Raw genomic sequence first — 25,147 nt, 5'->3', positions numbered from 1 at the left:
TCATCTAACATGTTAATCATTTTAGAGAGAAGAATTCAGTAGCATTTAGTACATTTCCAGTATTGTGCCACCACCAGCTCTACCGAGCTCCAAAACATTTTCATTGGTACAAAATAGAACCCCTTATCCATTAAGCAGTTGCTCCTTATCTCCCCTCCCCCCAGCCATGGGCCACCACTAACCTGCTTTCTATGGATTGGCTTATTCTGGATGTTTCATATAAATGGAATAGAACAATAGATGACCTTTTGTGTCTGGCTTCTTTCACTTCGCATAAGGTTTTTGAGGTTCATCCATATTGTAGCACCTATCATTACTTCATTCCTTTTTATGGCTGAAAAATATTTCTTTGTATGTCTATACCACAGTTTGTTTATACATTGGTGGATATTTGTTTCTAAACTTTTGGCTAGTATGATTAGTGATGCTATGAACATTTGGGTACAAGGATTTGAGTACCTGTTTTCAATTCTTTTGGATATACACCTAGGAGTGGAACTGCTGATAATTCCATGTTCAGGTTTTGGAGGAATTGTGGAACTGTTTTCCACAGTGATTGCACCATTTTACATTCCCAGCAGTAATGTATGAGTATTCCAATGTCTCTAAATCCTCACTAACTCTTATTTTTCATTAAAAAAAAAATTATAGCCATCCTAGTAGGTGTGAAGTGATATCTCATTTTGGTTTTGCTTTGCATTTCTCTAATGATGCTGGGCATCTTTTCATGTACCTGTTGGCCATTTGTATATCTTCTTTGGAGAAATGTCTGTTCAAGTCTTTTGCCCATTTTTTGCACAGACTACTTTTTAAATACAAAGGAAAAAAGGTACCTTTACCATGGAGAAATGATTACATATAACATCACCAATAAGAGTACAAACTGACATCGTATCCCTCTTGATGCAGCATACTATGATGAACACAACCTCATCTATACAGTGTACATGACAAAATTATTTAACTTGAATCTAATAGGGAACAGATGAATACGAACTGAGGAACATTCTGCAAACAGAATTGAATTCTTCAAAAAAATGAATGTTACAAAAGAAAAAAACGGGTTATTCTAGAGTAAAGGAGCTTAAAAAGACATGACAATTAAATGCAATGCATGATCCTTGATTGTATTCCGGATTGAGAAAAAAGTCAGCTAAAAAGGACATTTCGAAAATTTGAATATGGCCGCTGTATGTTACAGATAATAGTAAAATGATATGAAATTTTCTTGGATAATGGAATTCTGATTATATAGGAGAGTATCTTTGTTCTTAGTAGATACTTAAAGAAGTACTTAGGGGTAAAGGGTAAAAGCCTGCAAAAAACTCAAATGATTGATCATAAACGAAACAAAACCAAAAACCCGTACACACGGGGAAGGCAAATGTGGTGAAATATTCAAAATTGGTGAATATGGGGTAATATGGGTGTCCACTGTATTTTTCTCATAACTTTTCTGTACGTTTGATATGTTTGAAAATAAAAAAATCGAGAAAGTAAAAAGCTCTTCAAGTTCAAGCAGCACTGTTCTAGTGGGTTTAGGATCTTTATAGTAAGGTTAGCTACTCTGATCAGTTAAGAATATCGTTGAGAGGGTAAATGGTCAGGATGAATATTTTTCAAAAATATTATAATTATTTAAATAAATAACGGATCACTGCAGTTATTTTATCCCCCAATCAACTTGATTAGAGTCAGGTAGGCCTAAATTTGAATCATTGCTGGGTAAACTGTTAAACCTCTTCAGGACTCAGTTTCCTCTTTGTAAGAAATAACTCCTTGGTGGGTTGTTGTGCTAGATTGTTAGACACATGGAATTTATTGAACTGGACCTTAATTCATGTGCAAAAGCTTAATCCTACTATCTGTGCTATTTGCATCTTTTCCTTCATTACACTCAAGCAATCCTGTGGGGTAGATAAAGGTGAGAGATAAGATGACTTTTCCAAGGTCACACGGCTAGTGAAAGACCCAGGTTTCCCAGCTCTTGGTCCTGTGCCCTTTCCACACCCGCCAGAGAGGAAGCGGCGCTCATGGGGATGCAAGGATGTAGAGGAGCAAAGGGGGAGAAGAGGCCCCGTGAGGAGAGGTGGTGTGAGACCCGCGGAGGCGCCGGCCAAGGAAGGGCGCATGGAGAAGCGGGCGGCGCGACCCGCCGGGGTGGGTAGGAGAGAGGCTGGAGAGGGAGGGTCGCGCAGGCCGCGTGCCCAGGAGGGACGGGAGGCCTGGGCCAGCCGCAGGGGCGCAGGAGGCGGAGGCCCGGGCTGCAGGCTGGGGTGGAGGAGGCATGGGAGGGAGTGGCGGTGGTCGTGGGGGGGGTCACTTCCGCACAGGTGGGCTAGGCGGGGGGGTGCGGGCGCGCGGGCGGGGCCGGCACGGGGGTCTCAACCCTACCGGGCGGGGGGGTTGCGGGCGGGCGGGCGGGGCGGGGCGGGGGCGGGGCCGGCCGGGGGCGGGTTTTGCCGGGCCCCCCGCGGGAGCGGCGGCTGCGGCGGCGGCGCAGGCGCGGTTCCCGCCTCCTCCCGGCCGGCGGAGTGAGTGGAGGCTGCAGCTCGGCTCGGCTCGGCTCCCGCGACGCTGCTGCCGGTGCAGCTGCTGCCGCCGCTGCCGCGAAGCCCCCCGCCCCACTTCCCCCGCGTCGGGATGAGCTCCCGGAAAGGTGAGTGGCCCGCGGCGTCCCCTTCTCCCCGCCACGCGGCCCCGCGCCGGCCTGCCCGACCGTTAATGTGTGTCTTCTTTCCTCAGTGCTGGCCATTCAGGCCCGAAAGCGGAGGCCGAAAAGAGAGAAACATCCGAAAAAGTGAGTCCACGCCGCGCTAGCCCCCGGACCCCCGCCTCCGCCCGGTCGGGGTTAGCCCGAGACCGCGCAGGGGAAAGTTGCCCGGATTCCCGGGGCGGGCGGGCGGGTGAGCTGATCCCCCGGGACGCCGGCTCTCGCCTCCTGCGCGCCCCGCGGGCGGCCCGGGGGGAGGGGCGGGGGGAGGGGCGCGCGCGAGCCCGCGGCCGGCCCGCCGAGCATCCCCTGACCCCGGGCCCCTGGGGCCCCCAGTCTCCGCGGCCGTTGGGGGCGGACGGGGAAGGAAGCGCCGGGCGTGCGCACCCTCCCCTGCGCGCCGAGGTGACCCGGGGGTCCCGGGCCTTCCTGGGAGAGAAGCTGGCGCCCGCTGCCCGGGCCCCGGCGCCGCGTGCGGGCGTGAGGCTGCGGTATCGCTCCCACCTGGGCGCCGAGGCCCTAGAGGAAGAGGAGCCGAGTGTGAGAGGGAGGGAGAGAGACAGTGTGTATGTGTGTGTGTGTTGCCTCCTCTTCCTCTCCGGCCCCCGCCTCTCGGCCTTTCTGCTGAAAACCGGAGCTGGTTGTCAAGTGGTTTGCCTCGGGCGTGTTCCTGGCACGAGTTCAAGCTCTGAAACCTGTGCGTTTCGGCGCTTGGTTTTTTTTCCGAAACTTTCTGCCCGGGCCGAGCGTGACTTCGCTGCGACGCGGCTGCGCCCGGGTCTCGGGCTGCGCGGGGCGGGTGGGCGTGTGCGCGGGCGGTCCTCGGCGCGGCTGCCCAGCGTCTCATTGTGCCGGGAGGCGATGAATAGGGTGGTGATATTTGAAACATGCCAGCCGCCAGCCACCTCCAGCCTGGCCGCGGACCGGAGTGGGAGCGGCCGGCGCCCGGGAAGCCTTTCCTGGAGAGTGGCTCCGAGACCGCAGAGCGCCGCCGCGTCTCCTTTCCCTTTCTTTCCTAATTTTGAAGAATCTACCAGCGTAGATTACTCCTCCTCCTAGACTTGTGGCTTCACTCTTCCATTTGAGAAAGAAATAACTCTGTGGTATATATTTGGTATTATGGGGATCGTCCGTGATCATCTTTAAATAAAATCACGAAGCATTTTTGGTTGGTTTGTTTTCTTTGGGGGACTAGGCTGCAGCATTCCTAGGCTTTTTCCCTTCTTCGCTTTGGTCTCAGCCTGGCGAATTTCATAACCGTTGGTGGCGTCTATGAAAACTGCCTAAGTCATTACTAATGTGATGTATCATGACAGGATTTGTGTTCATTCAAACCGGAATATAACTTGAAACTATGTTAAGGATTTCACAAAATGTAGATACCGACATAATAAAGCCTTTCTTAAAAAAACAATTAAAAAAAAACTACTAGAGCGAGGGAAAAATATTTATTAAGGGCTTGACCTGGTGGGTAAAAATTAGATGTTGGAGTCTTAAGATGTTAAATCTCAATGGATATTTGTTAGTTTTAGATGCTTTAAAAATTAATACTAGTAATCAGAACCTTATATTTGGTATTTCCTTTGGTGAATGACGGAAATTTAGTCCATAAGTAAGGAGAACTGTAATGTTTAGGCTCCTGAGTTGGGTCACAACTTTCAGTTCAAAACATTTATTCCCACATAGCCCATTTTGTTAAGAAAAGTTAGAAGGAGTTGAAAAAAGCATCCCCCTAGTTTTGGGGATGGCTCTGTGTGTGTGTGTAGGTGGATATATGTAACTGTGTATGTTTTTTATATATATATGTACATGTAGAAAAACAGTTTTAGTTAAAGTCACTGTTTCATATTTTCATATTTCAGGGTATGACTTTCCTAATGGCCAGAGCCTTTTTTGGTGTGCTGCAGTTTGGATTTATGTGGTATGTTTACAGAGAATTAGCATATATCCACAGTATTCAACTTCTACTCTCACAGGTTAATCTATTAGCTTTTTTCGTTGTCTGTTGTACTTATGTGACTAGATTTGACAGAAACCCCTCAGCCAGTGACTAAATGAACTGGTCAGTCTGCAAGGACCAGGAGGAGACCAGCCCCCTTACATAACTGTTTGAGGCAGTTTTTCACTTAATTCTTTGAATCAAGCCAGTATTATTTTAAAGGAATCCTTGATGTGATTGATTTATTCATATATTCAACAAGTGTGTGCATGCCTTTCCTAGGAAATGGTGGTAGAGCTTTGAACAAGGCAAGGCAAGCTCCTCACGAAGCTTACATTCTATGGGGGTTTTGGAACCCTAAAGCGAATGACAAAGAAGGCAGTTCCAGACAGTGCTCAGGGAGAGGGAGAAAATGAAGATGGGGTGCCTTAAGTATAGTGATAGGTGACATTTGAAAACCGTGCCAGTCTATTTGCTGCTTGCTTTACATGCGTTTATCCCTTGTGATAATTCTGTGAGGTAGGCACTGTTGTTACCACTTTACAGATGAAATGGGGGTACAGCATGAGTAAGTAACATGTCCAGCTATTAAGTTGAATCTAAGCAGGCTGGGACCAGAATCCACACTCAGTTCTCTGAGGAGGGGACATTTGAACAGAAGTTAGAATAAGGCGGAGGAGATGGGAGTGTGGCAAAGGCCCTGGGGAGGAATGGGCTAGGAATGTTGGAGGAACCCAAAGGTCAGAGTGGCTAGAGTGCTACCCAGGAGGATGGTGAGGGGGGAGGAGTCAGAACGGGTAGGGCCTGGCCTTGTAGGCCGCTGGGAGGCATATGGATGGGAGTGGCAGGATCTGATTCCTGTTTTGAAAAGAGTACTGGCTGTCAATGTAGAGAATGGATTATAGGGGGTGGGGAGAAGTAGAAACCGAGAGCTGGCCTTCCATAGTACGTGGGGAAACCATGATGACTTGACTCTGGGTGCACAGAGTGGCACGGGGGAGAGGTGATGGTAGAGGGACTTCAGGAGACTCATAGCCTCGGAGGTATTCCTCATTTTACAGACAGCTCTAATAGAGGGTAAGGTCACACAACTAGCTTAGTTTGGACCAGAATTCAGGTCTCCTGATGCCCAGTGTTTTTGCTTTTTGATTAATTCTCCAGAGGAGGAAAGAGAGTAATAGATCTAATTTTAAACTATATTAATATAATGACTGGCAGGCTTGCATTATGTGACTACATGGGCCTGGCTTGATGTAATATGATCTACTTTTGTCATATGCTTGTATGTGCAAGTGGCACTTCATTCATTTTAATTCAGTTCAATTCTGTGAGCTTTTGTGAATTGCGCCAGTTCCTATAGGCAGCTTTTTTAGAACACTAGAATTTGTAGTTGTCAGAAATAAGATTAAGATTTCTGAACTGAGATTGTTAGCTTGTCAGATTGTTCCAGTGAGTTTAGTTTGCTAATTATTAATTGTGCTGCTTTGTAACAGGCAGCAGGGAAGAACTAGCAGGGAAGACCTAATTCTTAAGAATTAGCTAAATCACATGGCTTGGGATAGATTTTTGCTTTGGGGCCTGTGCATATGTATAAAATGTTTTAAAGAATTTTTTTGGTTTTTACTGATTTTTTTCCTCACATGTAACTTTTTTCTTGAAACATAATTCACGTACTGTAAAATTGGTTTTTTAAGAATTTAGTTTTTAAAGTGTGTAACTTGCTGTTTTTTTTAGTATATTCACAAAGTTGTGCAACTGTTATCTAATTCCAGAATATTTTCATCACCCCCCCAAAAAAACCCTGTACTTGTTTGTCATTCTCCATTTCTCCCTTGACCCCAGCATTCATTAATTTATTTTCTCTTTCTATAAACTTATCTATTCTGGATGTTTCATATAAATGGAATCATACAGCATATGATCTTCTGTCTGGTTTCTTTCTCTTAGCATAATGCTTTCAAGGTTCATCCATGTTGTAGTATGTATTGGTACTTCATTCCTTTATATTGCCAAGTAACATTTCATTGTGTTGATATTACTGTGTTGTAGTTATCCATTCATTGATGGACATTTGGGTTCTTTACACTTTTTGGTTATAAATTACTTTTTTAACACCTTTTTATTTTTAAATCTTTTTTAAAATTTATTTTACTTTATTTTTGGCTGCATTGGGTCTTCGTTGCTGTGCGCGGGCTTTTTCTAGTTGCAGCTAGCGGAGGCTACACTTCGTTGTGGTGCGCTGGCTTCCCATTGCGGTGGCTTCTGTTGTTGCGAAGCACGAGCTCTAGGTGCACGGGCTTCAGTGGTTGTGGCTCGCGGGCTCTAGGCGCGGGGGCTTCAGTAGCTGTGGCGCACGGGCTTACTTTCTCCGCAGCGTGTGGGATCTTCTGGGACCAGGGCTCTAACCCGTGTCCCCTGCCTTGGCAGGCGGATTCTTAACCACTGCACCACCAGGGAAGTCCCTGTTAGCATTCTTTTTTTTGGTTTTTGTTTGTTTGTTTTGCTTTTGCGGTACACGGGCCTCTCACCGCTGTGGCCTCTCCCGTTGCGGAGCACAGGCTCCGGACGCGCAGGCTCAGCGGCCATGGCTCACGGGCGCAGCCACTCCGCGGCAAGTGAGATCTTCCCGGACCGGGGCACGAACCCGTGTCCCCTGCATCGGCAGGCGGACTCTCAACCACTGCGCCACCAGGGAAGCCCCCTGTTAGCATTCTTGTACATGTCCTTTTGTGGACATTAGCACTTATTTCTCTTGGGGATATACTCTAGCAGTGGGATTGCTAGGTTATAGAAGAGGTGTATGCTTAGTCTTAGTAGTAATTGCAGAGATTTTTTTCCCAGTTATATTATGAAATAGTTTTGATTGAACTGCCTTACACTCCCACCTGCAGTGTATGAAGTTTCGATTGTTCCGCATCTTTGTAATACTTGATCATGTCATTCTTTTTAATTTTAGCTCTTCTGGATATGTACTGATACCTTACTGTGGTTTTAATTTGCATTTGCCTGAGTGATGGTTTCGAAGATCTTTTCGTATGTCTATTGGTCATTTGAAATTTTTTATTTTGTGAAGTGCCTGTTTTGTCTTTTGCCCATTTTTAAAAAATCGGATGGTAAGTCTTTTTTCTCACAGAAAATTGAGTTTTGTTGAGATATAATTTACATACCATACAGTTCATCTACTTAAAGTGTACAGTTCAATAGGTTTTAGTAGATTCACAGAGTTGTGTTAAACTGGATCTTGAAGAGCCAATAATAATTTCCCAAGTAAATAGGTGGCAGGGTGAGGGCCTTCCAAGCAAAAGCAGTGCTGCAGTTGGTGTAAACACGTGGAGGTGTAAGTGGCATGATTGTGTTCTCGGAATGTCAAGCAGGGAAGTGTGGCTGGGGTGCAGGATGTGGTGAGCATTGAGTGGGGCTCATTGCTGTGGGTACAGATTGAGATGGTTAGAAAGGTTACTCTATCTGCTGTGTAGAGAATGGCTTAGAGGAAAGAGATCCAGCTTCAGGTGACTGATGGGTATTAAGGGGGTAGAATTCACTGCATTTAGTGTCCAATTTAATGTGGGAGGAGAGTGGGAGGGGTCTAGGATGAATCCCAGGTTTCTGAATTAGCTGAATTTGTGGATGGTGTTGCCATTCCTCAAGAGAATGCACAGCAGCTTTGGGAAAAGCTAATGATGGCTTTTGTTAGGCAGTTACAGGTGTGTGGTTCACTTCCAGTTAGAGACATTGGTGAGTGTTAACCGCTAGAGCGCTGGGAAGAGCTCTGGTTAGAAATGCAAATGGGAGTTGTTGGGTATAGTGTTGGTGGCAGCTGGCTGAAGGTGTTGAATGTGAAGAGAAGAAAGCCATAGGTAGGGTAAGGGAGGAGCCAGAGGGATAGGAGAATCAGGACAAAGTTGATTCACAGAAACCAAGGGCATTTCAAGAAGGGAAGAGCACAGTCTGCACAATAATTCAAGTGAGATGAACCCTGATGGTGGCCTTTGACTTTGGCAGTTAGGAAATCATTAGAGCCCACACCTGGAGTAGTCTCAGCACAGTGCTTTTGGCCACAGGGAGCCTGCAGCCCTATGAGTGAATGGGATGACACTGTAGTCTTTTTTTTTTTCTTTTTAAAAGGTTACTAATTGAATAAGCTTTCTTTGTGTAAAGGAGAAAAGGTAGCAAGGGAGTGGTTCCTGAGGAGTGTTTTTTTTCCCTCTTAAATGTAAGCGAATGGCAAGGAGCTAGTAGAAAGGGAGAGGGTGAAAATACTGACAAGAAGGGGAATTTGGAGCAAACGCCCTAAGTTGACAGGAGGAGATGTGATCAGAGCACAGGTTTGTATTGTACGGAAGGGGGATCTCTTCTTCCTCTGAGAACAGGAAGGCTGTAGGCTGCATGTTTTAAAAACATGCTCCTAGACCTTGCTGCAGTCTTACATAGTACATGAAATAGGCACCAATATCATAGTGTCTTTGGAAAACCCAAGAAACTGAAATGCAGTGACATCTGGCCCCAAGGTTTTGGACCCGTGGTAAGTGTGCAGTAAAGGTTGGCTGTGGTTATTAGGCTTTGGTTATTGCTGTCTTATTTTTTTCTAAATGATTTGGCTGGTCACCCCAACGCTATTGCATCTCTCCATGTATGAGTATTGAGGTGTTGATTACTCTGTTTCCGCTTTAGTTCCCTATTTTTTAATTTACTGTAGTTCTGAGTACGTTTTAGGTTTTGGTAGGGCAAGGGCTCTCCCACATCTCCTATATACACCTTGTCACTCTTTTTCTTTTTTTTCCCCCACCTTGTCACTCTTGTTTTCAGAATTTTTGGGGCATTTCTTACATATTATTAAGATTATATTTCTGAGTTCCTTCTCCAGTTTATTTTTGCTATTTAGTTTAAAATAATATTGACTTTGAGGATTAATTTAGGGAGACCTGACAAGTCTTGAATTGGAAACACATTTAAAAAATTACCTTTTTTCTGATTTTATTTATTTTTTTAATGTAGATTTATTTGCGCTGGGTGTTAGTTGCAGCAGGCCAGCTTCTTACTTATGGGTCGCCAGCTCCTTAGTTGCAGCCAGTGTGCTCCTCACTTGTGGCATGTGAACTCTTAGTTGCAGCATGTGGGATCTAGTTCCCTGACTAGGGATCAAACCCAGGCCCCCTGCATTGGAAGCGCAGAGTCTCAACCACTGCACCACCAGGGAAGTCCCCTTTTTTCCTGATTTTTAAAATATTATGTACCATATCTGGAAACTATAGAAATATGTAAAGAAGAAAACAAAGGGATTTCCTGGTGGTCCATTGGGTATGACTTGGTGTTTTCAGTGCCTGGGCCCTGGGTTCAATCCCTGGTTGGGGAACTAAGATCCCTTGTGGCCAGGCCAAAAAAAAAAAAAGAAGAAGAAAACAAAAATGACTCACATTGTCACCATCCAGCACGATACAAATGGGACATTATTAATATTTTGTTATTTTTCCTTCTAGTCTTTTTTTCATCCCTCTGTTTTTTGTTACTTAATCATCTCATGTATGATTTTGTATGCTGCTTTCCTTATTTAACATTTTGTCATTAACATTTTTAATGTCCTTAAAATTTTCTCATAACTGGGACTTCCTAGCGGTCCAGTGGTTAAGATTTTGGGCTTCCAATGCAGGGGTCTTGGGTTTGATCCCTGGTCCGGGAGCTAAGATCCCACATGCCGTGTGGTGCGGCAAATAAATAAATATTTTTTAAAAAGAAGTTAAAAATTTTTTTCTCATAACCAATTATTAGTGACTGAGTAATGTTCTGATTTACTTAACTGCTTAATTTGTTTAAATATTTCTTTATTGCTGGAAACATGTTTACTGTTTCAGGCATTATAATACTTCAGCGAATATCTTTGTCTGCATTTCAGATTTTCTCAGATTATGTGGAATCTTAGAAATGGAAATATTGAGTCAAAGACAGTGAACCTGTTTAAGACTTCCAGTTTTGAAAAGTTCTTTTAAAGAAGAGTCAGCAGGGCTAGAACTAACTAATTATGGGACATGAACAGGAAAGCAATAAAAACAATGGCAGTTTTACTGAAAATGTTACACTTAATGAAGACTAAGAAAGTTGGGAGAAGTTGGTTGGAGATGGGATAGAGATTTTGTTTTAGGCACACTGTATTTGAAGTGACATATCCTAAAGGAGGATAAGGAGAGTTGGTTTGGAGGTGGGAGGCTGGGATTAGAATACACCTTTGAGGACAATTAGGATGGCAATATCAGCTTACTGAAGAGAAGGGGGAGGAGAGAAGAGGGCTGGAGCCTGAAACTTGGAAAGTGCCATTGGACAGAATAAGAGAAGGGAAGCTAAAGATCAGCTTAAAGAGGGTAAATAGCAATATATGGGATAGGGAATTTTAAGGAGAATAAGATTTGAGAAGAGTTCATTAGATTTTTAAATTTAGTTCATCATTGATGGCCTTTATATTTCAGGGGTTAGTATTTCTTCCCTCCCTCGCTCTTTCTTTTTTTAAACTTGACAGTTTGTAAAGAAATTACTTATCTTTGTCTCATCATCTGGTCCAGGTAGATAAAGTATTTTTTGTGTTGATGACTAAGAATTAAAGAGATTTTTGTCTTGCTCTGTGTTTGTATCAAAGGTCTAACAGGTCCCCAGATTTTTACCACCAAATCTTGTGTTCTGTTTTCAAAGAAAGAAAAAAAAGTTATTACCTGCAGTTGCCAGGTTTTTAAGCTTGTACCCTGCCCTGATTCCAGGAGCGCTGTCAGCCAAGGTTAAAGGTAGTACGGTCTAATCTAGGCTGGTGGCCTTAGAGTGATTTGTGTGGCTGGCTATTAGCAGGTCTTTTTTCTTTCTTTCCTTTGTTTTGGCGGGCGTGCTCTATTCCGTTGTGTATGTCTCCAGGGGAACATTTCACATTGAGTTTGTATTATCAGATACTTTATGTACCCAAATATAAGATAGCCTTGGTTGTAAGTCCCCTAACTCCCCAATGAAAAGTTTAAAATTCTATACAACTTGAAAGTATAAATTTTAGAGATGTAGATGGAGTAGTCAAATGTTTAGTTATGATATTTAGTTTCTTTTTTTATAAATTTATTTATTTATTTTTGGCTGCATGGGCTCTTCGTTGCTGCACACGGGCTTTCTCTAGTTGCGGCGAGGGGGGGCTACTCTTCGTTGCGGTGTGCGGGCTTCTCATTGCGGTGGCTTCTCTTGTTGTGGAGCACGGGCTCCAGGCACGCCCGCTTCAGTAGTTGTGGCTTACGGGCTCTAGAGCGCAGGCTTCAGTAGTTGTGGCACAGGGGCTTAGTTGCTCTGCGGCATGTGGGATCTTCCCGGACCAGGACTCGAATCCATGTCCCCTGCATTGACAGGCGGATTCTCAACCACTGCGCCACCAGGGAAGCCCTTGACTTGCTTTTTAAAAGGCTGTGTACAGCATTAATGAGGAGGAATAATTCCAAAAATGTGTTGAAATTATTTGCCTCTATTTTTTTTTGCGATATGTGGGCCTCTTACTGTTGTGGCCTCCCCCGTTGCGGAGCACCGGCTCCGGACGCGCAGGCTCAGCAGCCATGGCTCACGGGCCCAGCCACTCCGCGGCATGTGGGATCTTCCCGCACCAGGGCACGAACCCTTGTCCCTTGCATCGGCAGGCAGACTCTCAAGCACTGTGCCACCAGGGAAGCCCTATTTGCCTCTTTTAAAATTAATTTTATTGGGTTGATGTCTCCCAAATTAGTATTGATTAAAGTGATTTCGGACAGTTCCCTAATCAATCGTCAGTCAGTGAAGAGTGTTTCATCCCTCCTCCCCTCTCTTCTAGGTCTCACCAAGACTCCTCCGAGTCAGGGTCCTCTAGGAATGGTCATTCTATTACCCTCTGCCATCAAGCCCAGCATTACTGTAATCCTGATTGTTCATTTCCTTTTGAAGATTTTTTTTTTGCCTTATTATGTTAAAAATAAGGTACTTGAGAGAGCAGTCTATCATTATAAAGGCTTTATAAGGACTAGAATCTAAGGGAACTACTTCTTTTTTGCGGGATAATTTTTGGGAAAAGACCATGGTTTATACTTGGGCATATATGATACTTTATGCTGAGTTCTTAGCCTTACTGGATAAATCCTACAAAATGTAATGTTTTGTCCCTGGTGTTTGAATTCACTTCCACATTGAATATCTTTATAGTCAAACTGCTTTGCTGATAAGTTTAAAATTAATAATTGGCCTATCAATTCCAGAGTGCATTTATTTCAGCTAATTCTTGGACATATTCTTAATGTAAGTATTTTTAGGCATTAGAATTCTCTAGTTAGGGTCTTAGAATGTGGAGCCTAAAAGGATAGAGACAAAAGGGAACATGTGGATGAGATTATTGGTGGCTTTAAATTTGGTTGTGACACACAAGACTGTTACTCACCTTAGCTGAGCATGGTGTGTGGGTGTCACGTCCCCTGTGGTACCTCAGTGTAGTAGATGTGCCCCGAGATGACTGTGTGAACTAGGCAGGGTGGGAGAAGGAGTAAAGACAGACTGCAGCCCAGGGATACCTCTGTAACCCCAGGAAACAGAAGTTTGAGATGTGGAAGAGATAAGACAGACAATGCACTGAAAAGCGCTGCCTGGCTCTTGGGACTCCTGTGCCTGGCTGCTTGCTTTGGTCGGCAGGTGCTGTTGTTGCTTCTGATGTCCGCGGAACACAGCTTGCTGCTATTGTTTCTGCTGTGAGTCAGCTGTTGCCACCACTTACACAGGGAATCTTATCCTATTGATTATTTTTATTTTTAGAATATCCCGTTGAAAGTTTTTTTTGGTGGGGGGTGCGTGCGTGATGTGTTTTATCCTAAAATGGGATGTAAGTGAACATTAATTGCAGCACTGATATAAAATTGACTGTGTCTTTCACACCTGAAATTTATTGCATAAGGCTGTGAATCTGAGAATGCAGTGAAGTAGCCAGGACTTTAGAGAGCACCTGAACAAGTGTTTTTCACTCTTGCTTTGTAGTAGCAAAATGCTTCCCCCCCTGCCCCCACCAGGGATTGAACCTGGGCCCTTGGCAGTGAAAGCACAGAGGCCTAATCACTGGACCACCAGGGAATTCCTGCAGAATGCTTTTTAGATAAAATTTTACATAGAACTCCATTATATGTAAAGAGGAAAAAGTGGCTCTATTCTGGGAGAATTGGCAGGTGAGGGCTTGGTCCTAACCACCTGGTCTTTCCCTCATCCACTGTAGTGCTTCCCAAGGCAGCTTCTTGGAACAGAGCTTAAAATTCTTCAGGCCTTTATTTCTCTTTTTCTCTCTCAGTAGAGAAGTTTCAGTGAAGGAGCAGTGAGGGTGACTGAAGAAGCAGTTACTTGATTACAGTCAATTATCTTTCAGTTCCTGAGCCAGTTTACAGTGCTGGTTTAGAGTCCTGGCTTCTGATTCACTGGCTTTTGAAACTACCATTTAGTCTGCAGAAAGCAAGCCATTCTGGGACTAAACAGAAGGTAAAGTTTTTAGCCCCTAAAGAGATTATTGCAAGAACCTTTTTTTTTTTTGTTTTTGTTTGTTTATTAGTTTGTTAAATGCTATGGCAGTGTTTCAACTGTGGGGTCATCTGGAAGTTTTATCACCACAGAAGGTGATGAACATTTTGTGATCCAAAGTTCCTTTGTTTCATACCTTCCTAGAGGCAGAAACGACATGACTTTACAGATTTGTTAAAGCAGATTATGCATTTGTGGGGTTTCAAAGCACTTGAGGCACTTTTTGTTGTATCAGCCGTCTCTTAGGCTGGGGGACTGCCTGACTGGGATTGGTTGAGAGAAGTCAGTAGGGAAACTCAGGATTTGTCCAGAAAGTGGGAAGAAGGCAATTCAGTGGGAGCCAAAGGTCATTCTTGAGTTGTGGGGTTTTTTTGTTCATTTGTTTTTAATTTTTAATTTTAATTTTTTGACCTTGCCACTCGGCCCCCTGCAGTGGAAGCACGGAATCCTAATCACTGGACCGCCAGGAAATTCCCAAGAACCTTATTTTTATTTTATTTATTTAATTTTAAAAATAATTTTATTTATTTCATTTATTTTATTTTTGGCTGCGTTGGGTCTTTGTTGCTGCACATGAGCTTTCTCTAGTCGTTGCGAGCGGGGACGACTACTCATTGTGGTGCATGGGCTTCTCATTGCAGTGACTTCTCTTGTTGCGGAGCACGGGCCCTAGGCACGTGGGCTTCACTAGTTGTGGCTTGCAGGCTCAGTAGTTGCGGCACACGGGCTTAGTTGCTCCGCGGCATGTGGGATCTTCCCGGACCAGGGCTCGAACCCGTGTCCTCTGCATTGGCAGGCAGATTCTTAACCACTGTGCCACCAGGGAAGCCAAGAACCTTACTTTTATTTTATTTTTTTTTATTTTTTACTTTTTTGTGGTACGCGGGCCTCTCACTCTTACGGCCTCTCCCGTTGTGGAGCACAGGCTCTGGACGCGCAGGCTCGGCGGCCATGGCTCATGGGCCCAGCCGCTCTGCGGCATGTGGGATCCTCCCAGACCGGGGCACGAACCCATGTCCCCTGCATCGGCAGGCGGATCTCAACCACTGCACCACCAGGGAAGCCCAAGAACCTTACTTTTAAATTTTTATTTTTAAATTCCTCCCTTTACTGTCAGAAAAAGGCAAAAATATATTCTCTTGGGACTTCCCTGGTGGCGCAGTGGTTAAGAATCTGCCTGCCAGTGCAGGGGACGTGGGTTCGATCCCTGGTCTGGGAAGATCCCACATGCCTCAGAGCAGCTAAGCCTGTGAGCCACAACTGCTGAGCCTGCGTGCCACAACTACTGAAGCCCGCATACCTGGAGCCCATGCTCTGCAACAAGAGAAGCCACTGCAGTGAGGAGCCCCCGCTCACTGCAACTAGTGAAAGCCCACACAGCAACGAAGACCCAATGCAGCCAAAAATAAAAATAAATTAAAAAAAAAGAAAAGGAAGAAAATATATTCTCTTTCTCTGAATGGAGACTACTTTTTTTTTAAGACACCAATTGTACTTGAACATTTGTTACTTTTTTTCTTTAATTAATTAATTAATTAATTTTTGCCTGTGTTGGGTCTTCGTTTCTGTGCGAGGGCTTTCTCTAGTTGTGGCAAGCAGGGGCCACTCTTCATGGCGGTGCGCGGGCCTCTCACTGTCGCGGCCTCTCTTGTTGCGGAGCACAGGCTCCAGACGCGCAGGCTCAGTAGTTGTGGCTCACAGGCCTAGTTGCTCCACGGCATGTGGGATCTTCCCAGACCAGGGCTCAAACCCATGTCCCCTGCATTAGCAGGCAGATTCTCAACCACTGCGCCACCTGGGAAGCCCGAGACTACTTTTAGTATGTCACAAGGGCCTGGACTGTTTTATCATGTGCATGTATGGTAGGAGTGAGATAGAAGTTGCTTTATGTAGGCACTTTTAGTATACAGTAAGACAGTTTTTTAAAAAAAGGTTTAACTGTGTTTTCTATCTTAGCTTTAAAAACTCGTTTTTGTTTTTCAGTAGCTACAAGGCTGAGGCTTTCCATATCCTTTTGTAGTCATCAGCACCCTGTAGGTATAACCGTAATAGTAGAACTGTTCTTCTCTTCCCCTTGGCTCCACTGATGCTCACTACCTGCAGTGTCATTGCGATCAAGTTGAGGGACACTCGAGGATACATTTACCTTTCAGAGGATCCTGAGCTGTATAATTTTACTCTTAACGTTTGAATCCTCTTACTTGGTGTAGGCAAAGGCTATCTCACTTCCCCAACTTAGCTGAGCAGAAGTAATAGTTTCCCCGTTTCCTAAAGTTTGATCAGTCTTGGAATATTCTTTGCTGAGGCTGATATTGTTGTCAGAGGCAGCTGACCAGGGTTCAAGTGTTGAAGGCATCACTTTTCTCAGTGGGGTTGGATAAATTATTTAATTTTTCTAAGTCTCAATTTTTTTTCCTTAAAATAGAGCTAATCATACGTCTCAGAGAATAAATGTAAGGATTAAATAAAGTAATATGTGTGTGGCGCATAGTAAATGGTAAGTGGCAGCTATTAGTTATTTTATGGTGCTTCAGTTGTATTTTAGGAATTTTTATAATAGGCAAAAAGGAAAACTGGAATTATTATAAAATTTTCTTAAGCATCTAAACATGAATATGTTTTCAGTTATTTTAGCCAGCTTAAATCTTTATTTTTCTCAGTAATAACTGCTGTAGTTATTTATTTATTTATTCTTTGGGGCAAAGCAGAGCAGAGACTTTACTGTTGATCAGGAATAAGGAAGGAAGGGCTCATGCTCTAATATTGATAGGAGATAATGTTGTGTAAGAATAGGTCCTCACAGTGAATTAGAGCAACAAAATTACCATCAGATATAGAAATCATGAAGAAAGTATTCATTGTTCATAACAGGTGATCTCTATCTAGGTCTATAATTTGAAACTAGACCAAGGGGACAGGGAGGAGACTAAGACGTGATAAAAGGAATAGGTGATCCTGGTAGTAGTTTTAAAAATTATTTTTTAATCATGTTTAGACTGTCCAAGAGGGAAATAACCATTTGGTAACCCTTGTTTTACGAGATAAATGTATTTTGGGCAAGATTGAAAAATTATATTTTATTAAAGGAGTGCTAGTTTCCTGTTAGCTTATATTAAGAAATCAAAGTGATGTTTTCCTATGAAAAGATTTCTTAATAGACTGAGTTGAGAGCTTTGGCTAATAAAGGATTAAGGTGGCTGTCAGGCCTGAACCACAGTATGTATTGTTGTTAGTGTAGGAAATGCTTTACAGACTACTGGTCTCAGAGACTTCCCTTTCCCATACTTTGCCTCTCATATTTTCCACAAGAGCAGAGAAATTCCTCTGACTCTATAAACTGAAGTTTAAAAAATTTTGAAAATAAGCCTCATTCCTTCTGTTGAGATGCAGTTTTACATTTCATTATGGAAGAGCAGGCTGAACATGACTTAATTTTAAGCTGAGTATATATGACACGGGGCTATATGAAATTGGCTTTTTTTCTTAAATGTCAAATTCCATCAAATTCCATGTGGTTCATCTAATACAGATAATAGCTAATATAACAGCTAACGTTTATTAAGTACTTACTGTGTGTTAAGCATTCTCCTAAATGCTTAATATGCATTTATTTTTCATTTTCACCACAACCTTAAGTTGGGTTTTTATTATTTAAAATTTATTTGTTTTTTTGTTTTTAAAAATTGGGCTTTAAAATTTTTCAGCTATTCAGAATCCATTTATCCTCCCAGAAAGAGGCCTCAGTTTTGTGTGGTGTTTATCTCTTATCTGTTTTTGGTTCACATCCTTTGTGTCCCTTCCCCATTTCCCAAGGATAGATCACAGCCTATTTCACTTAGTGTTTTATACTCTTGGGCCACAGCGAGGCAGCCCACACAGAGCTAACCCCAGGGCTTTTGCTTTCTCCTGTTGGCATGACTGTGAGAGGATGTGAAATGGAGTTATTGAAGCCATTTTGTCACCAAAACTGAGCGGAGAACAGAGCCTAGCCAAGAAATGGAGAAAAAGTCAGTCCTAATGATGATGTTTAAACCTGTGCTGAAGCAAGGGCTGCCTGCTGGACTTTTAGTTTTTTGCTTCAGCCAGGTGGAGTTGCATTTTCTTATTACTTAAAACTGAAAGAGCAGCATTATTCTTAATGGCCAGGTGGAAACAACTCAATGTCCATCTGAAGGGATAAACAAAATGTAGTATATCCTGGGCTTCCCTGGTGGCGCAGTGGTTGAGAGTCTGCCCGCCAATGCAGGGGACACAGTTTCGAGCCCTGGTCCGGGAAGATCCCACATGCCGCAGAGCAGCTAGGCCCGTGAGCCACAGTTACTGAGCCTGCGCGTCTGGACCCTGTGCTCCGCAACAAGAGAGGCCGCGATAGTGAGAGGCCCGCGCACCGCGATGAAGAGTGGCCCCCGCCTACCACAGCTGGAGAAAGCCCTCGCACAGCAACCAAGACCCAACACAGCCATAAATAGATAAATAAATAAATTTTTAAAAAATGTAGTATATCCCACAATGGAATATTATTTAGCAATAAAATGAAGTTCTCTTACTACAACATACGTTTACCTTGAAAACATTTTGCTAAATGAAAGAAGCCAGTGATAAACGACCACGTTATATTATTCCATTGATATGAAATACCTAGAAGAGGCAAATCTATAGAGATGGAAAGTAAAATAGTGATTGCCTAGGGCTGGGGGGAACGGGGAGTGATTGTTGATGGCTATGAGTTTCTTTTTGGGGTAGTGAAAATATTCTAAAATTGATTGTGGTGATGGTTGTACAACTACATGAATGTACCAAAAGTCATTGTGTCGTGTATTTTAAACGGGTGAATTGTGTGATCTGTGAATTATATCTGACTAAAGCAGTTAGTAAAAAAAATTTTTAAACTGTAAGAATTCTAATTATTCTCTATTTTACAGATGAGAAACAGGCCCAGAAATGTTAAGTAGCAGGCCCATTGTTGAGAGCTGGTAGGTTGTAGAGCTGGGATTCGGAACCACCTGTCTGACTACCAAGACCAAGCTTAAGAGCTGTGCTATTCTGTCTTTTTCAAAGATAAATAAGACTCATCCTTATGGAACTTTGGAGTTGGGGGTTACTTAGCAATTAGTTAATCTAACCCTTCATTTTACTGATGAGAAAGTTAAACCTTAGATAATGCAATGATTTATCAGGATTGCCAAGTTAATTAGTGGCAGTCAGGGATTTATGAAGTACTCAAAGAGACAGGCAAGTAAACAACTAACAGTGATAGAAAGTGGAAGAGGTTGATAGCAAATAGAGGTACAGGCATTGTGCTGTGTAAAATAAGGGAAGGATCAGTTAATTCGGATGGCTACACAAGGGAATTTTCATAGAGGCCATGACATTCTGAGGGAATAGCTAGTAAACAGGCGCAAGTGTTAGGGAGAGAATGAGATGTCCTAAATGTCAGTGTACCCGTGGAGTGTATAGCAGGGTGCAGAAGGTGATTTGAGTGGAATAATCATGGAGTGCCGTCGAGGTAATGTGAGGGAATTCTGACTTTCGCTGTAAGCAGTGGGAACCACTGCAGACTTTTGAGGGGCTGAAGAGCAGGATCACATGCTTGAGAAAGAGAATAGGCAGCTCTGTGAAGGATGGGTTGAGGTGGGGGCAGAGACTGAAGGGAGAAACGTGGCCACATTATCACGGTGGTCCAGGTGCCAGAGGAGGGGTGGCTGCGGTAGGAATGGAAAGGCGGGGATAGACACAAAAGTCTGCACAGAGGAATCGTTAGGGCTTAGCAGCTGACTGGAAGCTTGCTAGCCTGTGAGCTCTTGGTGGGTGGTGTGTCCAGCTTGCCATGTATCCCTGGCACCTAACACAGTGCCTCATACATTTATTGAAAGCAGAAGGGGGAAGATTTTAATAACACTTTGGACATCTCATCCTCTGACTTCACAGATTTTGGTCTGTTAACACAGGAGGAGAAGCAGGGCTGGGCATGGGAAGAAGGGGGAAAAAGTGAGGAGTAAGGGGAGATGCAAAAAAATCAGATTTTGTTGAGTTTGAGGTTTTTGTGAGACATTCACGTGGGGCTCTTGAGCTGGGGAAATTGGGATCTGTGACTCAGATGAGAAGTAGAGGCTGTGATATGTTTCGGAGTCAGAGAGCATCTGCAAAAGTCATCATTGAGGGTATGAGAATGAAGAGGAGAGGACCAAGGAGAGACCTCTGAGGATAACCTGCATTTCGAAGGGGCAGGGAGAGCAGCAGCAGCAGTAGAGGCCAGAAGAGACCCTGTTATTATTAGTTCATTCTCTGGGAGCCAAAGGAGGGGTCAGTTGTGGATGAGTTTTAGATAAAGCAGGGGAGTAAGTGAAGTAAATGAAGACCAGTGAAAAAGGCTCTTGGACAACTTAGGTTTGTAATGGAGGTGCTCCCTACTGAGAATTGGGAATTTTTAAGAAGTCTAAGGGAAGCTGCTACTGAAGGGCAGATTAAAGAAATAAGATTAGTTACAGTGAGTATTTACTGAACTTTCACTGCATATTGGGCATCATGCCAAGTGCTGGACACATTCTTCCACGTAATCCTCATAGTGACTCCAAGAGGTAAGGTAATGGAAAGATTATTGTAAAATGGGGAGGATTTTTAAAATAAGAAAAAAATTATCATGTACCATATTACACAGGGCAAAACTGAATCTGAGAAATTGCCCCTTAGTCCACAATTTCTTTTGACAGGCGACCTGCTGAACCTACACTTTTTTCTGTTAGGTTTTTTTTAAATTGAAGTATAGTTGAGTTTCACTGTTATTTTGATGGCAAGGTGTGGGTCACGTGTGAGATACTTGTTTTCCTTCCTGGTTGTATTATTACTGTGTAACAAATTGCCTTAAAACATAGTGGCTTAATTACCGGGATGTACACATTAAATATCTTACAGTTTTGTCTGTTATACTTAAAGCTGAAAAAGAAACCCCCACAAACCATGGTGCCTTAATAAAACGAACATTTATTGCCACGTAGTTGTGCTGAGGGTTGGGCATTCAGAAGCAGCGTAGCTGGGCGGCTCTGGCTCAGGTTTCATTCACTCTAAGGCTGGGCTGGGGCTGCAGGAGCCGCTTCCACGCGGGCTTGCTCACGTGGCTGGCGGCAGGAGGCCTTGCTTCCTCGCCGTGTGCACCTCTCCTTGAGTGTCCTCACAACATGTCAGCTGGCTTCATCCAGAGTGAGGAGCCAAGAGAACAAGGAGGACGCTGCAGTGCTTTTTATGACCTACTCTGGCAAGTCTCACACCTGTCACTTCTGCCACATTGTATTTGTTAGAAGTGAGGTACTTGAAACTGGAACACAGTTAAAAATAAATAAAATAAAATGTATCGAAAAAAAAGTGAGTTACTGAGGGGAGTGTTAGGTTCTGCCCTTCGAAGAGAGTTGTATTAAATAATTTGTGATGAACATATTTTTAAAACTATCACACGTGTCAGGTACACTGAAGAGGAAAGGCCCTGGCTGAGAAGTCAGAAGACTTGGGTTCCAGCCAGCTTGCTGCCGTGTCCGCTGAGAACGTGGTTTATCTTTCCTGAATGTTTGTTCTCTCTAGGGAACCAGGGGTCATAACACTGCGGTCTACTGCACAGTGTGTCTTAAAGGTGATAGCAAGTAAGACAGCACCTGAGATGGGCTCTGTGCACTTCAGAGTGGTGTGGGCTTCGTGTCCCAGTCCTGCTGCTTAGTGACTGTGTGATCTTGAGCATGCTGTTTAACCCAGTGGTCCCCCACCTTTTTGGCACCAGGGACTGGTTTCATGGAAGACAATTTTTCCGCGGAACTGTGGGGGGGGTGGGGGGATGGTTTTGCGATGATTGAAGTGCATTACATTTATTGTGCACTTTATTTTCTGTTATTATTGCATTGTAATATGTAATGAAATAATTATACAACTCACCATAATGAAGAATCATTGGGAGCCCTGAGCTTGTTTTCACTTGCTACTCACTGATAGGGCTTTGATTATGAGTCTGCAAGCAGTTGATTTATTATGGTCTCTGTGCAGTCAAACCTCTCTGCTAATGATAATCTGTGTTTGTCGCCGCTCCGCAGAGCTAGCATCACCTCAGCTCCACCTCAGATCATCAGGCATTAGATAGATTCTCATAAGGAGCGAGCAACCTAGATCCCTCGCATGCGCACTTCACAGTAGAGTTCGTGCTCTGCCACCACTGATCTGACAGGAGGCTGAGCTTAGGCAGTAATGCAAGCATTGGGGAGCGGTTGTAAATGCAGATGAAGCTTCACTCCCTCGCCGCCGCTCACCTCCAGCTGTGCAGCCTGGTTCCTAACAGGCCGCAGACTGGTACCAGTCTGTGGCCCGGGGGTAGGGGACCTCTGATTTAACCCATTGGTGCCTCAGTTTCCTCATTTGTGGAACAGGATTAATGAAAGTATCCCACAAGGTTACTGTGAGCATTAATTGAGAATTCATGTGACATATTTAGCGTGATGCTTGCACATATTAAGCCAGGTGTTAACTTAATAAATAGTGACTTTAATACTCTTCTCTTTCTGCTTGTGTCCATTCTGTTATCTCTTTCTTGGCCTTTACCCAGTACTTGGCCCTAGGACTTTCACATGGATATTTATGAAGAATCCCTGATTATATAAGGTATTAAAGTATGATTATAGTTTAATGCTGCTATTATTACTCCCTGTTTCACATGTTACATCTTGTGTTTTTGGCAAGCTCAAGTATATTTCTTTAAATAAAACTCTTGAAAAATAGATCACCTGATTGTAAGGAACTAGTTTGGTTAGAAAATATTTCAAACTATTCTGTACCACGTAGTGTGACTTACTAATAAGTAAGTTTGCCAAGTGATTATAGTCTCATTAATATATGTCATTTGTATGGACCAATTTGAAACTGTTTTGGTTTTCTCAGCTTTCTTTTTCAAGGGAAATTTCCAGTTGTGATGTAATTCTATCTTTAGTGAATAATTGAGACCTCTGAGATATCTTTGTTAGTGGTGGGTTAGGATTAATTGTGCAAATCATCACATATGACTTTTCTTAATAGTGGTTCATAAACTGTTGCAGATGACATACATATAACCTCTTCTTATTGAAACCTGAGATTTTATTATGGTAAAATATATATATCATAAACCATTGTAACCATTTTTAATTGTACATACAGTTCAGTGGCATTAAGTACATTCGCATTGTTGTGCAATCATCACCACCATCCATCTCCAGAACTTTTTCAATATCCCAAATTGAAACATTGTTACTCATTAGAAACTAGGATTTTCATTTTTTTCTACTAGGTGCTATTATGAAAACCATTTGATTTTTTAATTTTTAAAATGACTGAGAGGGGTTTACCTGGTGGTCCAGTGGTTAAGAATCTGCCTTCCAGTGCAGGGGACGCGGGTTCAATCCCTGGTCGAGGAACTAGGATCCCACATCCTGCGGAGCAACTAAGCCCGCGCTGCAAGGAAGATCCCACATGCCCTGAGCGTGTTAACACAGCCAAAAATAAATAAATATTAAAAAAAAAAAAAAAAACTCGAAACTGACTTTGAAAAATAAATAAATGAATAAGATAAAATGAGACAAGATTTATTGCACTGCTGTTTGGACACTACCTACATACAGTATTGTTAAAGTATATTTGTAGTAAAATGTCTTTGTGAAGGTCTTAGATAGCTTATTTTATATAAGAGTTAAAAGAAAGTTTCAATAGCAGCAAAATATTATGGTTATCTCTTTGGAGATGATTGTAAATAATTTAATACATAACAGTTTTGTTTTATGTTCTCTTTAGAAAAATTTATATCACGTTTGCTCTAGAGCCGGTTTTCTGTCATGTGTAAGAAATATGGTTGAGATGAAAAGCTGAAAGCCTTTCTGCGAAATTCAGGAACAAGACAAGGATCCCCACTCTCACCACTTTTTTTTTTTTTTAAATATTTATTTATTGGCTGGGTTGGGTCTTTGTTGCTGTGCACGGGCTTCCTTTAGTTGCGGTGAGTGGGGGCTACTCTTCGTTGTGGTGTGGCGGGCTTCTCATTGTGGTGGCTTCTCTTGTTGCGGAGTGCAGGCTCTAGGGTGCGACGGGCTTCAGCAGTTGTGGCTCACGGGCTCTAGAGCGCAGGCTCAGTAGTTGTGGCACACGGGCTTAGTTGCTCCACGGCATGTGGGATCTTCCTGGACCAGGGCTCGAACCCATGTCTCCTGCCTTGGCAGGCGGATTCTTTATTTTATTATTATTTTTTTTGCGGTACACGGGCCTCTCGCTGTTGTGGCCTCTCCCGTTGCAGAGCACAGGCTCCGGACGCGCAGGCTCAGCGGCCATGGCTCACGGGCCCAGCCGCTCCGCGGCATGTGGGATCTTCCCGGACCGGGGCACAAACCCGCGTCCCCTGCATCGGCAGGTGGACTCTTAACCACTGTGCCACCAGGGAAGTCCCTCTCACTACTTCTATTTAATGTCGTATTGGAAGTCCTATCGACAGCAGTCAGACAAGAAAAAGAAACAAAAGGTATTCAAATTGGAAGGGAATGGGTCAGACTGTCACTATTTGCAAGTGACAGTTACTCTACATAGAGAACCCTAAAATCTCCACACAAAAATTAGAACTAATAAATGAATTCAGCAAGATAGCAGGATATAAGATTAATGTACAGAAATCTGTTGTGTTTTTGTACACTAACAATGAAATACCAGAAAGAGAAAGTCAAACAAAAAAACAAACAAACTTGTTTAAAATCATGCCAGAAAGAAAAAAGAAAAACCCAAAACCTAGGAATAAACTTAACCAAGGAGGTGAAAGACCTATATGTTGAAAGCTATAAATCATTGATAAAGGAAATTGAAGATGATTCAAAGAAATGGAAAGATATCCCATGTTCTTGGATTGGAGGAATTAATATTGTTAAAAATGGCCATATCACCCAAAGCAATCTACAGGTTTAATGCAGTCCCTATCAGATTAC

General features: G+C 43.3%; 1 protein-coding gene across 7 annotated transcripts in view; it reads left to right on the top strand.

Moving 5' to 3' along the window:
• Positions 1 to 2,498: 2,498 nt before the first annotated feature.
• Positions 2,499 to 25,147, top strand: part of SRPK2 (SRSF protein kinase 2) — a 225,738-nt gene continuing 203,089 nt past the window's right edge. For 5 of the 7 annotated variants that reach the window (XM_089917783.1, XM_089917785.1, XM_022554370.2 and 2 more), the window contains exons 1-2: positions 2,499 to 2,659; positions 2,746 to 2,800. In XM_089917783.1, coding sequence (XP_089773909.1) covers positions 2,644 to 2,659; positions 2,746 to 2,800 — 71 coding nt within the window. In that variant the 5' untranslated portion in view covers positions 2,499 to 2,643. Of the gene's footprint in view, positions 2,660 to 2,745; positions 2,801 to 25,147 lie in introns of those variants that run through there. The other 2 variants (XM_022554372.2, XM_022554371.2) reach the window with 2 other exon arrangements.

This window comes from Delphinapterus leucas, chromosome 9 (assembly GCF_059928025.1).
Source record: "Delphinapterus leucas isolate spDelLeu-1000000601 "Yukka" chromosome 9, BTC_Dleu_Yukka2, whole genome shotgun sequence".
In the NCBI taxonomy this organism is placed as follows: Eukaryota; Metazoa; Chordata; class Mammalia; order Artiodactyla; family Monodontidae; genus Delphinapterus; species Delphinapterus leucas.
This window is presented reverse-complemented; position numbering and strand designations above follow the sequence as displayed.